Source organism: Alligator sinensis, unplaced genomic scaffold, assembly GCF_000455745.1.
Source record: "Alligator sinensis unplaced genomic scaffold, ASM45574v1 scaffold250_1, whole genome shotgun sequence".
NCBI lineage: Eukaryota > Metazoa > Chordata > Crocodylia > Alligatoridae > Alligator > Alligator sinensis.
The window spans coordinates 1,113,499-1,129,189 of record NW_005841888.1 but is presented as its reverse complement, the minus strand read 5'-3'; the positions used below and the strand labels follow the sequence as shown (position 1 = coordinate 1,129,189).

The 15,691-nt window shown below is 39.8% G+C and overlaps 1 protein-coding gene across 3 annotated transcripts in view; it reads right to left on the bottom strand.

Annotated features, from left to right (window-relative positions):
* Positions 1-5,128: 5,128 nt before the first annotated feature.
* Positions 5,129-15,691, bottom strand: part of MAPK6 (mitogen-activated protein kinase 6) — a 48,305-nt gene continuing 37,742 nt past the window's right edge. For all 3 annotated transcript variants that reach the window (XM_006017945.3, XM_025197024.1, XM_025197025.1), the window contains exons 4-6: positions 9,598-9,762; positions 8,388-8,589; positions 5,129-7,530 (exon numbers count right to left, since the gene is read on the bottom strand). In XM_006017945.3, the coding sequence (XP_006018007.1) occupies positions 6,432-7,530; positions 8,388-8,589; positions 9,598-9,762 (1,466 nt within the window). In that variant the 3' untranslated portion in view covers positions 5,129-6,431. The remainder of the gene's footprint in view (positions 7,531-8,387; positions 8,590-9,597; positions 9,763-15,691) is intronic.

The following is a 15,691-nucleotide window of genomic DNA, read 5'->3' as shown; positions in this document are numbered from 1 at the left end:
TGGTCCTCTCACGAAGTTCAGAAAATAGAGAGGCAAAGGAAGGAACTCCTAGTGTTCCCTATGGGTAGAGGTCTATCCAAACTCAAGGCAGCGGCTGGCCAATTTCACAGAGATTGTGGGGCTGGTCACCATTTTCGAGGGCTCATAATGGCAGGCCTGCCCTCCCTGCCCCCACCTCTGATTGGCTAAGGGGCCCCAATGGCCCCACTCCTACTGCTTATTGGTGGAGAGGGCTGTCATTGGATTATTTAATGTTCTCCCCCCCACCGAGAAACCATGTAGCAAAGTGATTTAATGTCTTAAAACAGCTGTTCAACTGGCAGCCTGTAGGATGTCCAGAGAAGCTAGGGTTCCCACAAATATAGCACTGCACAGCCAGGGCAGCCTTGGCCCTGTTGAGGATGTGCAGCCCCAGACACTTAGAAGTTGGACGGTCTTAAAGCAATGAACTCAGTGCTGAGCAGAAGGGACTCTGCCATGATAGCTAAATGCTAGGCAAGATTGACAACTTTTACAGTATAGAAAGCTGAATATTTTTGAAAAATAATTGGAGGGGGAAAAAGGAGAGAGGGAAAGGTGTTTTATCTAAAGAGAGGTCTGTACTGCAGTCAGAAGTGTGACTGCATATGTGTAAAGTTTAATAACTTTAATCTGGGAAGTGCATGGAACAAGTGCAAGTTGCAATCACACTTGAGTGCAGTGCAGACAAGGAGCGTCTCTAGGCGTGTCTACATTACAGTTTTATGATGTTTGAATTCAGCTGTGAGCATAATCTTGACCTTGACTGAGTACCATGCATGCACCAGGGCAAATAGCATTTAATATAGTGTCCACTAACTGTTTAACCCCCTGCTGCTCAACATCCTTTATGGTCTATGTTAGGTTGCGGTCAGCATCATGTTAATTATAAATCATATCTAGTTATATATCACAATGCATTGGAGTTTAAGCAGAGGAACTCTCAGAAACCACTTACAATTTGAAAATGTAGTTAAAAAAATTATTTAAGAAGTCAGTAGCAAAGAATGCTAAACACAAACACCCAGGTTCGTTGGCAAACACCTTGGCATTTTACAGTGGAGCCTTCATTTGGCATACTTTAGACTATTCCACAATTGGTTTTCAAAGAAGTTGCCAGGTCATGGTTGAACAACTGCTCATTTACTCTTTTTTCTTCTTTCTTGTGGCTTTGGGGATGTGCATGATCAGCACACTTATAAGATGGGAAACTCCCTTCTTGAGAGCACGGAGGTAGAAGGGGATCTCGGAGTCATCATTGACTCCAAGATGAACATGGGCCGACAATGCGAGGTCACAGTCGGCAGGGCTAACCGGACCCTATCGTGCATCCACAGGTGCATCTCAAGTAGAGCCAGGGAGGTGATCCTCCCCCTCTACGCGACACTGGTCAGGCCACAGCTGGAGTATTGTGTCCAGTTCTGGGCACCCCACTTCAAGAGGGATGTGGACAACATTGAGAGGGTCCAGAGGAAGGCCACCCACATGATCAGGGGTCAGCAGGGCAGCCCCTACAATGAGAGGCTATGGGACCTGAACCTGTTCAGCCTTCACAAGAGAAGGCTGAGGGGGGACCTGGTGACCATCTATAAACTTACTAGGGGGAACCAGAAGGGTTTGGGGGAGACCTTGTTTCCCCTAGCACCCCCTGGAATAACAAGGAATAACAGCCACAAGTTGCTGGAGAGTAGGTTTAGATTAGACACCCATAAGAATTATTTCACAGTAAGGGCGGCTAGGATCTGGAACCAATTTCTAAGGGAAGTGGTGCTGGCTCCTAGCCTGGGGGTCTTTAATAAGTGGCTTGATGCGTACCTGGCTGGGGTCATTTGAGGGGGGGGGTGGTGTCGGACTTGAAGATCTACAAGGTCCCTTCCGACCCTACTTCTATGATTCTATGATCAATGAAACATATGCCAGGAGCAATCTTTACAGCACAAATCCTTTTTAAGCCCATATAACTTCTGTCTGTTCCTCCAGTACAGAATTTTTGTAGGTCATCTAGGAAGGACCAAAAAGCTGACCGGTGTTTTCAGTTACTAACATATTTAAACTTCCTTTTGATGCATTTCCATTTCCTGCTCCTGAGAACTGTTCCTGCTTAATAAGACATTGAATCTTCCCTGTAAGTCAGAGAATCAAGCTTCTTGCAAAGTACCGCTTTTGACCCAAATGCACCATTAGTATCCATGAAGCACTCCTTCAACATGCCAATCAATCCCTAAGGGTCTAGAGAGTAGTGAACATGCTTGATTTAGGCTTTGTATCCAACTCACCAAAGCCTCATATTTTGTCTCGTCATTTTTTAATGTAAAAATGCTGCCATTTTGCCAAAGTGAAGCATTTCACAAGACAAAACAAGATGTGACCACCAGCCCACACCAAGACAGTTGCATGCTTTTGGGTTTAATTTGATTGGCAGTTTCAATATTCCTCATGTACTCTTTCCATCCAATTTCATTACCATATTTCAAAACAGTCCCAGATCTAAGAGAAAGGCCAGACACATTTCTTCTTTCCAAGAAGGAAAAACAAAACAAACCCCAAAACCCAGAACGCATACCAAGACACGTTTAAATTTATATTCTATGCAAAATTAGATTATGTAATTATGCAAATTGCTGCATACCTTGTTTTTGATAAAATGCCTTGTACTGCATATTCCCAAAGTGGTCACAGTCATTCAATACTTCAGGAACTTTGCGCACAGGAGAGTATATAACTGTCTAGAAGAGTGGAATGAAAAGATTTGGTAGCAAGATTAACAATGTGTCTTGGCGCGGGGGTGGGGAGTTTTCCTGAAGAAAGTTACTTTATTGTAGGGCATACAAGCCCCCTAAGCATAGCTTGGATGAGTGCAGCTGGACAAGGAATGCAGTTTCCTGCCCTTGCGCCTCGCTGCAGCAAAGCTCTTATTTACAAGTTTACCAGCAGTCAATGGTAGCTCCTGCTCCTGAAATCCTTCCTCAAATTATTCATGAAAACGCTCCAGTCAGTTTTGTGTCCAGGAACCTGTTTCCCATCCTCCCCTTACAGTTCCCAATCCCAGAGTAATGGAATGTTGCATTTGCAGTGCTACCAGAATGCCACCATCACATTTTCTGCTCCATCATTCAAGTCAAAAGTCTTGTCGTGCTATTCAGATCACTGCTGGCAGGAAAAAAACATTGTGGCCGCTTTGAAAGTACACTGCTCAAGTACCAGTCTTCATCTGATTAATAAAATATTTGGCTGGGCCTCCATGAAAGAACCTCATGCTGAAGGAAAACTGCATACCTGTTGAAATGCTTGGTTTTCCAGGAAGAAACACTCACATGGTGACCAAAGCATACCAAGCATTTCAACGGGTGTGTAGTTTTCTTCAGCATGAGGTTCTTTCATGAAGGCCTAGCCAAATATTTTATAAAGCAGCCAGTAAATTCTACCATTCTAAGGAATCAGCAGTTTGCCTCAGGCAAGCTGCCTGGACAGGACCTCTCAACAAGGACACTGTCCCAGCTAAACCACTGCTGATTTCAGATGCCCCGTTTTGTCCCACAGGAGGTGCAGACTCAAAAACTAAAGGTAGTACACAAAACCAAGACAGGTCACATGATTTAGGTATGACAAGAACTTCAGCTTTTTTCACATACATATAGATAAGTGCTGCTGTTTAAGTATGTATTTATATAAAGGGACTAAACCTAGCTATAAAATGGCCTTGTTTGCACCACAGAAGGGATATCATGTCATAGTAACTCTAGGTGAAATTAGTTCTCAGGCAGCACATTGTATTCCATCTAGAAGCTCATCTGTAACAAGGAATAGTAATATGGCCTCACTTGTTCCCTGTGCCTTGTATCTAATAAGTATAGGGACTAAAACTATGATTATGTAAATATGGGGGGGAGCCTCTGTGCACATGGAGAAGTCTGTCCCTGTGTAAGCAGGTTCCCCGTAGAGGCAATACAGAAAGATCCCTTGAAAGTGAGGAAGTAGTCCCTGGAACCAGTACTGCATAAGGCTTGCCTATCTTAGTAATGCAGGTAGCCTCCAATTCAAGTCTCATCTGCAGATTAGACATTTAACTCCAATACAGTGGTGGTTTAATTTGAGCTAGTTAATTTGTTGGATTTTAGGCTGGAGTGAACAACACCGTTGCCAATACAATTGTACTGCAGTCTACTTGTTAGCTGGTAGCCCTACATTCTGACTTCTCAGAAAACAGACACAGCCTCCAGAGTTCACCTGATTATAACTTCCTGCTTCTTTTTGCAGTATAAATAGTCTAACGAAGTGTCCCTAGGAGCATACATGCTACATATGAGCAAGCACAAAGCAAGCATGGACACAGCAACTAAGGTTTGATTTGTAGTGAGGCAGTTTTCACTAAAGTTCAGTAACTTGAGTTAATACTGTAGTAAAAAATGCTCATGCTTTTGCTTAGGTCACTTCCAGATCTCTAAAATTATGATAGCAAAAAGAAAGGAGGAAAAAATAATCAAGGCAAGTACACAGTTGAAAGGTAAAGTGAAAGGTACAAATTCTACTTATTTATTTATTTATTTATTTTAGGAGTGAAGTGAGCACTTAATATGTTAACATTGGTGTATGCAGTTTCCTCTGACTTAGTCACCATGTAAAAGTATAAAAGACTAGACTTTTAAATCCTTTCAGCAAAATCAAAACTATTATTTGGTTCATTAACACAGGCAATGGAAGTTTTGTGATGTGCAATACATAAAAATAATGTATTTAAAAACAATTACAGCTGCTATTAGATAGTATTCCAAAAAAGAGCACACACTTAAAACTGCAGTTTAGTTTGAAGTAAAAACCGTAGAAAGTTCAGGTTTTATGCTACTTATGCCAACATTGATCTGAAGTCACAAATTGTAACCAGGGGAGAAGCAAAACAAATTCCTAAGCTGCAACAGCAAATATAAGAGAGTCCGAACTGGATCCACTTTCCCCTTCCCTTAAAACAAACAAGCAAACCATCCAGTTGTTACATTAATCCAGAAACACTGGGGGCAGGCAGATAGGCTCGGCCCGTTGCAAAGTAATGGTGATACCTAATGATGTTACCAAGCAGTTGGTAATTTTCGCTGTACAAAGAGAGAGACAGAAGTAATTTTTGCTGGCCATGTTTTATTTCTTTTGTTTTAAACAGGGGAGCCAATGATACATACAGTATCCCAAAAAAACCCAGAAGGTAAAAACAAAATTTTCAGAAGACTGAGATGCTACATGCTACATTTAACCTAATTTTATTCATGCTTGCTCTGGGGGTGGGAATCATTCAGTAAAAACATACAGTAAAAACAAAATGTCTCACCATATAGAACTTTTAACCTACAGTAATGTTGTACCTTAATTATTTCCATGCACACAACTAATGTTACAAAATTTTTTTTTTTTTTTTAAATGAACACAATTAAGACTTCTAGGAGCATTTTATAATAAAGCAATTCCTAATTTCTTTGTAGAGAGATGAAGCACCTCCAAATGACAAATTCCTATACACAGTGAGTGCTTTACTTAAAATGAAAACTTAAAAAAAAAAACCAACACAACTTGATGTATTGGGCAGCCTCAGAATAAGCTGATGTTATTAAATATCCAGCTATGTAGGCAATAAACCATAGTGCTAAACAAAAACCTAGCATTTGAAAAGTAACTTCAAAAAATTAAGTTGACTTTCTATAATTAGAGAAATATACTTCTTATCTGCTAAAATAAATAAAAGTGCTGCATATTAACACTTCACTATAAAGAATGCATACCAGGACATTTATAAATATTGAATGATTTTTCAGTAAGAACAGCTACTACAATAATGCTGGCTAAATAGAAGTGCATAATGAGAAGCACTATGGGTGGTTAATGTTTTGCCACATACTGCTGTTACCTTGAGGTAGATAACACATGCGTACCAAATTCTGCGTTCATTTTCAGTTGCTGCTGGTATCATGTGTCTAAGAAATGTGTACAGTATGAAAAACTCTAAAATACACATGAATGAAAAAATGTTTCAGGGAAAAAAATATAGATATTTTCATGCAATTATGTACAGTCTCACTGTGTAAATTTAAAGGCAAGATTCTTTTTCTGCAAAACATGGACAACTGTTTTACTGAGAGAATGTTTTTACTTGGTTTAGTGCATTTTCTGTTTCCTCCTGCATGTTGCATTATTTTGCTCTATTTAATTTTGTGTGCAAACGACATGCCAGTTTAAAAACAAAACTAACTTATGTATAGAAAGTAATTCTGGATTGTAAAAACAATGGTAAACAGAAAGCTAATGAAATCCATACCAAAATTACACCATCTGATTCAAGTAAAAAAAAAAAAAAAAAAATTACTTACACTAGTAATTAAAAAAAAAAGACAAACATCTCATGAATACAAAAGAAATGTCTGCTGAGTGTTTTAGTTTAGATGTTTTAGAATGCTGCTGTATGTTTTATGGGGAATTTGGGGAGACGATTTCATAGAAGAAGGCGTTAACGTGGCCTGAATTGATTTAAGTGGTGAACCAACAGGGCTGTGAAACTGAGGAATACCTATAGCCTCAAGCTGCTTGTTAAAGAGAAATTCCCCGCTGTTACTAAGAAAATTCTCTTCTCTTTCCTTCTCCCCAAGCTTCCCATCTTCACCTGGCTCAGTTTCTAACATTTCAGCATCTTCTTTCTTGCTAAATAATTTGTCCAAATAACTGGTGTAAGTATTTTCTTTCTCAATTTGTTCATCTTTCCTTACTTCGCAACAAAATTGGTCTATGAGGAAGCATTCTTCCCCACCACTCACAAACTGGCTATCCAAAGAAGTTTGGTGCAGAGCTTCCAACTGTGCTAGATTAGCCATTCCTTTTTCCTCTTTCTCTCTGCTTACTGACTTTGATATTAAGCCTTTCAATTCTAGTTGAGACACTGAGCTATTCAAGTCATTTAATTTATCAACATCAGTAGACTTGTGTTGTAAACTAAGCTGAATGGTTCCTGCTATAAATGAATCAAAGTCAAACCCTTGATTCTTCTCCCTTTCTTTTTCAACAAGCTGCTGTGAAGCTTCCTCAAGAGCTATCTGAGCCTTCACCAATCCATTCTTTTCACATTTGGACTTGCCTTTCTTATCAGACTTCTCTTTGCTCTGTTCCTTCCAGTTAGAAAGATCTATAATAAGCTTGGGCTCATAGTAATGGTTAACTTCACTATCTCGCCAAACTAAATTATCTAGGTATGAAGATGACCTCATTTTGTAATTACAAGTGTGGCTACATTCCAGATCACAGTACTTGTTTTCATGATGATCTGGATATTGCCAGCAAGGCTCAGTAGAGAAGTGGGTATCAAAAGCAGGATCCTCCAGATATTTTTCACGATCTCCATCCAGATATTTGCGAGGATCTATTTGCACTTCTTCTTCATCAGTGACATCAGAAAGAGCCCTTGGATCACGCTGAACTTCATCAGCTTCATAGTTATTATGAATAGGCCATTCATGTTCTGAAAACTGACTTTCATGATATCTGCAATAATTAATTTCCTAATGTTAGTGAATAAAAAAGCAGCCATAATCCTTACAAGTTATCCCCTAAAAATATGGTTTAAGAATAAGTTACTGTTTACAATAACATAAAACCCAGTTAGGTAACTTGAGCATCTATATTTTTGAGATATATATATTTTAAATGCAGCCTGATTAAACCAGTTATATATGAATGTCTCCAAGTATTTTAAAACCCCAACTATACGTTATTCTAATTTATAGTTTAGCAATCTTTAGGATATTTCCTGGGGGGTATAGGGGAGACGTCAGAAATCTTATCAGAAGTATTTATTTTTAGGTGAAGACTTTTTTTTTTGGCTATATTAATGTTGAGATCCCAGACCTTTACAAGTATATTTACAGATTATAAGAAAGAAAAGTCTGAATTTCTGACAGTGATACACATCTGAAAAAAGATTAACTTATGTCTAACAGGCTTGAAAAGCAAATGGTTTTAATGCAAAGAGCAGACGTATTTATTATGTGATAGATGAACTGCAGAGTCACAAATAAGGATATCCAAGTTAGTCTTTGTACTTTACTTCTAGAAATTCTTTTTAAATAATGCACAGAGATGTTACTCGTAGTAAAATTATTTTCCTCAAGTTAATTCAAGAAGTCAGTCAAAAAGGATTTAGTCTGCACATGGGACAGGGCGAAGCAAGGAATTTAACTCAGGAATACCGTACTCTTTTTTTTTTTTTCCCCCTCCAGTATCTACTGTTTTAAAATAGGTATTTCCAGCATCTCAGGTACAGCCTGGTTTTAGGCTCGAGGAGGATTTATGGTTCAGACCCAAGACAATTCATTGTATACTGTGATTTGGAATAAATGTACCTTTCCCAATTATAAATGTGGCTGTGACTTTCATCCATCAGTAGAATATCATCAACCTCATCTTCAATGTGAAAAGGATGACTTGAAATGGGCTCATCTGTTGGAAAGGAGTAAATGCTCATATAAGGATGGGACAAAGCTTCTTCTGCTGTCAATCGATCCATGGGACTAAAAGTCAAAATTTGCTTCAGAAAGTCCAGTGCTGCAGAGAATTAAAAAAAAGTCACCAGAAACCAGAGGCTGAGAATTCCTATGCTTGAAAACAACTACAAGGCAGAGTCTTATTCCTCTCACATGTGTTTGAATGTGTTAAAGATTGCTGAAAATATTGTGGCTATAAAGATGACAGAATCATGAACATAATTATTTTAAGACTAAACTACCAGCTGATCAGATTAATACAGTAAAAAAAAAATATTGTCTGCGCTTGTCTGTCTTATCTGGAAAAGTAGAGGCCAAACACAGTCTAGTTATTACTAGTGATCTGTGATAGCCAAATAATTCCTTCAAGTTTTAAAAGCTTAGGGTGGACTGTAAGTCAAGTCAGTGCATGCTACTGATTTCCACACCAAGCAATGACTGTCAGAGAGGCAGAAACAAAGATTAAAAAAAGCTCTTAAACAGAACTTCGCTCTTTTGACTAAGTAGTGCCCCAAAATGTTTTTTCAAAATAACATGGCATACATTTCTGATTTCATTCCTTTATTAATCTATCTTCAAAAGACTAGTTTCAACATAAAACAAGCCCTCCAGATAAGTGGGTAGCATACAGCTCTCTAAGTAGGTATGTAATACTGTATAAGAAGCCACACTAAAACGCCTCCAGCTGCAGTGGGTCTCTAACCATTTGCACAAACAGACCATAATGAACCCTGAAAATTTCTCAAGCATTTTTTTTTTTAATAAACAAACTACCTGGAACGGATTCTGAGGAAGGGAATAACTGAAGTGATCTATAGACTAGTTAAATGCCACTTTATATGACCTTGTGGACCACAGTTTGGGAACATGGGTCTAGCAATCCTAGCCCAGAGAATGGGCAAGAGCCAAATGCGTGATGGGGGATAATAGTACAGATTCTGCTACCAAATGAAACTTGTTTGTAACACATGATCAAGCTTATGCTAGCTAAAATTATTCACTGTAAAAGTCTTTTTACCATGGATTTTAAAATAGAGACTAAAATATATATATTTTTTTAACTACTTACCTTCAGGGCTGATGCCTGGAAGGAGCTGAGTTAAAGGTCTGTGTGGCTCAGTCATATCGTTTTTAATGTAAACTGGTATTACAGTGAGAAGCTCCTGACGGTCCTCCTCATGCACAACAGGAATTGATTCTAGAATTAGCTGCATCTGTTCAAGTTCATGTGCACCTAAACATTAACCAGGGAAATGGACAAGATAGGATTTATATCCCAAACAACATGTCTGATAAATCCAATTCTTCAGGGATGCAGTTAACTAATCCAGTAGTACTACACTCCAAACTTTCCATAGATGTGAATCCAAAGAGGAGGCTCAAAGGACAGTGAGATGTGTTTATGCCAATTACACACAATAATGATATAGAAGTGCCTTTAAAATAAAAATTGTGTCTATTTTTAAGAGCAGCCATGGACATGGATCTATTGAACACTTACTACATTAGAAGCAATCATTTCTACTGATCAGTGATTTCCCCCCCACAAATGTACAAAGATGAATCCATACTTGCTCCTGCAAGCTGACAAATTACTTATATATTACCATAATAGATGGGGATTTGTAAAGTTTTATATTAAGTCATAGAAACATGACTAGTTCAAAGTAAGTTAAATTGTAAACACATCACGAGAACTGTTTTGCATCTGACAAAATTGGTAGTTTCCCTAATGAACAGCTGCAACTATTTTACGCTTTTCAGCTAAAATTAAAGGAGCAATGGTTTTGAGTCCTTTGAGAATTTTTCAAGACCCTTTTAATTCTTAATGGATCGAGAAACAGAGGAAATGTCACTACAAAGGACCACTTCCACCCAAATGCTTATCACAGAATAAGCTTCAATACTTTTTGCTAAAAGAAACAAACAAAAAGCCAAAAACAAGAACAAACCTTAAGACAACTGGTTTTGTGCAGAGAAATCAGTGGGGTCAGACACACAATGTGTTAGCACTAATTTACTGGCAGGCCCTAGGGCCACTACAGGGATTTGTGGCATGATGGCTTATGTGGATTCTGCAAAGGGCTTTCTACTATGTATTGATAGGCAATTTTATAAAAAAAGAGAATCCACTAAAATAAACCTCACTGACTCCTACATTCTCCTCTGATTGAAATTAGTAAAATAATGCGTATAGTTTATTGAAAAAATGAAAGCACTGTTCTGTCAGTGAATTACGAGTGCAAACTACTTAGAATAAACCAGCAGACACTAATCCACATGCAATCTACTGGAAATCAGAACTATTATGAAATGTTGCCATTTCATAGCCCTCTTTACCTTCAGATGAAGTCACCAGCTCTTTCCCCTCTCTACATGAAATACTAGTTTAAATACTTGCAAACATGAATGCAAATACATGTCTATTCCAATAGACATGATATACTACCTCTAACAATCTTCTAAAAGTTCTTTCGACTTTCCACCACTACCACCGATATAATACGTCTCCTATTCTCCTTTTCCTTGCATTAAATATTTAATTCTAGGAAACAAAATTCAATTCCTGAGGTAAAATTTGGAAGTAGGGGTAGCCAAAGAAAATTAAAGAACAACCTAGTTAAGAACTATAAAGAATAATTTCCTAATCAAAACAGCGCTTTTCACGTCAGCATCTCAATTGACTTGACTTCTAATACTTCGCCTGTTTCCCCCTTCTCACCTAACTGGAGAGATTACATGTCCCTTATTCAGGAAACTAAGATGATACCCAACAACTGAACTACATCTTCAAGTGAGTTCTAGAATTGCTGCTTAATCTGATATCATAGGCACAAGTTCCTATAAAAGCTTGTGGACCATGGAATTCTCCCCTATCAAGTCTGAATCAAAACTTAGAATGCATGACTGCTGTCTCCAAATACAAATGCTAAGTGCTTTCAAACATTTGGCTTCTAGCAATTTTCATTTGGCTGTTATTTGGGGGAAAAAACATCCAAGAAACCCCAAGCAATCCTTCTGCAGTTATCACCATGGAATAAATAACTCCACAAGAAATATTTTAGTCTTGAAAAAATATGCATACATGTTTTCTCAAGATCAGTGACAAGAGAATTGTCCTAGGAAGCAACTGCCTTTTATAGGGAAACCAGAGGTATGAGATGTTTTTACCAAACTGCAGACTGATAGCCACTTTAAACTTCCAGTTCACCAAAATCTTTGCACCTCTAACCAAAAGATTTCCTATACTTTGCTGCTCCAAGTAAACGCACAGAGGTCTTCAAATATGTGCCATACTCCTATTAAATATGGCTTGCAAACACAGAAAAGATGTGGATTACCTCAGATGTCTATACATGAATGTGCAGAACCTGGGAAACAAGCAGGAAGAATTGCAAGTCCTTGCACAGTCACAAAACTATAATGTGATTGGAATAACAGAGACTTGGTGGAAGCTTGCATGACTGGAGCACTGTCATGAATGGATGCAAACTGTTCAAGAAGAACAGGCAGGGGAGAATAGGAGGAGTCACACTTTATGGAAAAGAGCTGTATGATTGCTCAGAGCTCCAGTATGAAACTGGACATTGACTTGTGAAAAGTCTCTGGGTTGGGGTCAGAAAGGAGAGCAACAAGGGTGATGTTGTGGAGGGGGTCTGTTATAGAAAACCAGACCAAAAGGATGAGGTGGATGAGGCTTTCTTCAGACAGCTAGCAGAAGTTTCCAGATCACAGGCCCTGGTTCTTAACCTTTTTTGTAGCAGGACCCATTTGTAAACATCAATGGCCAGTCCTGACCCAGTGCCCAGTGCTACTCCTAACCTGCTGCCCCCAGGCCCCAGCGTGTGGGTGGGAGGGAGCCACACAGTCCCTCGCAGGCTGGAACTCTGCCAGCCTGCAAGGGAAAAGCCATGGTTTCTCACGTTCTCATTCAAAGGAGAATCCATTTTTAAAAGTTTGTTCGCAACTCTTTCATATATTCTTGTGCCCCACTTTTGGGTTGCGACCCACAGGTTGAGAAACACTGTCATAGGGGACTACAATTGCCCTGGCATCTGCTGGGAGGGCAACACAGCAGTGTGCAGGCAATCCAGGAAGTTTTTGTAGCGTGTTGGTGACAATTTCCTGGTGCAAGTGCTGAAGCAGCGGACTGTGCTCTTCTTGACCTGATGCTCACAAACAGGGAAGAATGGCTGGGGCATGCAGTAGTGGATAGCAACTTGGGCAGCAGTGACCACAACATGATTTAGTTAAAGGAAGGAGAACAGGAAGTAAGGGGAGCAGCAAAGTAAGGAACCTGGACTTCAGAAAGGCACACTTCGACTCACTCTCAGTGGCCAACAATGAGATGCCTCGATAGTTTCCGCAATCAGTTCTGTTCCCCTTCTTGAAGGCTGTTAGTATTGCCTTGACTGTTACTATCTAAGCATCCCTTAGGTTGGGTAGGATTTTTCCTTGTTCCAGATTTTAAGGATGAGGACATGAAGCTGACATGCAAGTTGTTCTCCTCCTCCTCTGAAAATCTCTGTAGGTATTCTGTCAAACCGACTGCCTTGTTATTCTTCGTTTTCCTGATGGCACCTCCGACCTCTGCCAGGGTAGGCGGCAATACGAGGTCTTCTCTAGTTGCTTTTTGTGGAAAGTTGTTGATCTTATCTTCATTGACAGTTGAGTCATGATTTAGAAGGTCCTGGAAATGTCCTTTCCAGTGAGCACTGATGGACTTGTTGTCTTTCAGGAGCGTTGTTCCATCCTTTGATCTTAGAGGATTAAGGCCTTGAGTGCTAGGGCCGTAGGCAGTTTTGGTAGCACTGAAGCAGCCACGAGCGTCACAGATGTCAGCAAAACGTTGGATTTCTTTTGATTTCTGTATCCACCACTCATTCCTCAGTTCGTGTGTTCTCCTCTGTACCTCTGATGTTGCTTGTTGGTGTGCATCTTTCTTGATGACAGAGTTGAAGTCATTCTGCCAGGCACAGAAAGCTTTCAATTTCCTGTTGATGAGACCTTGAATTTCAGTGTCATTTTCATCAAAACAGTCTTGATGTTTCCTGGTCTTGTATCCTATGGTATTTTCACAGGATGAGAGAACAGCCGTCTTGAGTGCTGTCCAGGAGTTGGTCCTAGGGACAGTTTTGTTCAATATCTTCATCAATGACCTGAAAGATGGCACAGCGTGCACCCTCAGCAAGTCTGCAGATTACACCAAACTGGAGGGAGTAGTAGATATACTGAAGGATAGGGTCAGGACTCAGAGAGACCTAGCAAAATTGGAGGGTTGGACCAAAAGAAAAAAAAACTCATGAGGTTCAATAAGGACAAGTGCAAAGTCCTGCACTTAAGCCAGAACAATCACATGCACTGGTACAGGCTGGGGCCGACTGGCTAAGCAGGAACTCTGCAAAAAAGAATCTGGGAGTTACGGTGGACAATAAGCTGAATATAAGACCAACAGTGTGCCCTTGTTGCCAAGAAGGGCAACAGCATACTGGGCTGCATTAGTAAGAATGTTGCCAGTAGATCAAGGGAAGTGATTATCTCCTTATGTTTGCAGTGGTAAAACCACATCTAGAATACACTTTGCAGATTGGGGCCCCCCACTACAGAATGGATGTGGACAAATTGGAGCAAGTCCAGCAAAGGGCAACAAAAATGGTTAGGGAGCTAGGTCACATGACTTCTGAGGTGAGGTGAAGGGAAGTGGGCTTATTTAGTCTAGAGAAAGGAAGACTGAGGAATGCTGTTATTAAATGCCTGCCAACTACCTGAAGGAGGGTTCCAAAGAAGACAGAGACAAGAACAAGAAGCAATTGTTTCAAGTTGCAGCAAGGGAAGTTTAAAATTAGATATTAGGAAAAACTTCCTCACTAGGAGGGTAGACATTATCCAGAGAGGTTGTGGAAGTTCTATGCTTGGACGTTTTTAAGACCTGGCTAGACAAAGTCTTGGCTGGGATGATCAAGTGGGGGATTGTCCTGCTTTGAGCAGGTGGTTGGACTAGATGACCTCCTATGGTCCCTTCCAACCCTAATTTTTTAAGATTCTATGAACAAAGTGTCACTGGGTATGCAGGACGTCATGCAGTTCCTCTTTTGTAACCCTCCACACTGTAATCACCTGCTCAACTTAGCTGCCTTCATTTAACAAATGTGTTGTTGTAGCTACTACACATTCCATTCACACAAGGTAAAAGTTGTCTTCTACTATATTAAGATCTGCACAGCAGTCAAATTCTTCACTAGTCCCTTATAATTTAATCCATTCTTTCCATTTAAAAAACACATCATATCTGGACATATCCTTAAACTTGGCATTTAAGCCAAGCAAACTTAAGATGTAACAAAAAAGTCTCTAAATTCATGACAAAAGCAGACAGTATAATAGCAAACCTCTGGCCTGTCTTTGGAACATGATCTTCCACCAAAAATCAAAAGGGCAAAAAGGAAGCTAAAGTGGGTTTTCAAGCTTTGTGAGGGTATATGGTAGATAAAAAACTTTTCTACCAGCAAAAAACTAGCAAAGGAGAGAAAGAGATGAAAGGTAAAATGTTGCCATCTAGCCAGACAGGAGTGGGGAGTTCCGGAAACCAATCAAATCTTGTCTATTTATGATCAAGTTTGGTTTGTTCTTCAATATATATTGAACATAAATGTGATCAAGTGATCTTTGACCAATGAAGTAGCAGCAAATAAGACTGATTGCATAAGTGGGGTCTAACCTACAGTTCTAGGAGCCAAGGGATGATTCATACTAGAGCTACAAACGTATTCAGATTTTCTTTGCACTTTTCAAAACAAACAATCAAACAAACAAACAAGACACTGAGTAACTGAAACAGACATAGCTGCATTTATGACATGTCAGATAAGAGAAAAAGTTTAATATTTTTGTTTAATCTTCTGGGAAAGGGCTAGACCAGGGCTGTCCAAACAACAGCCCATGAAGGGCTAAATTGCAATTCCCAGGCTCCCAATCAGCCACCCCTCCCATGGGGCAAGGGTCTTCCTGATGCAGTGGGGCTGTCTGGGTGCATAGTGCAGCAGGGAGGGAAAAGGTGGCCATGGAGGTACATGGTGTTAGCAGAGGGACGCGAGATATATGCAGGGGAAGCAGAGAAGGAGTGCCCAGTATAGTGGGTGATACACGGTGCAGAGGGGCACAAG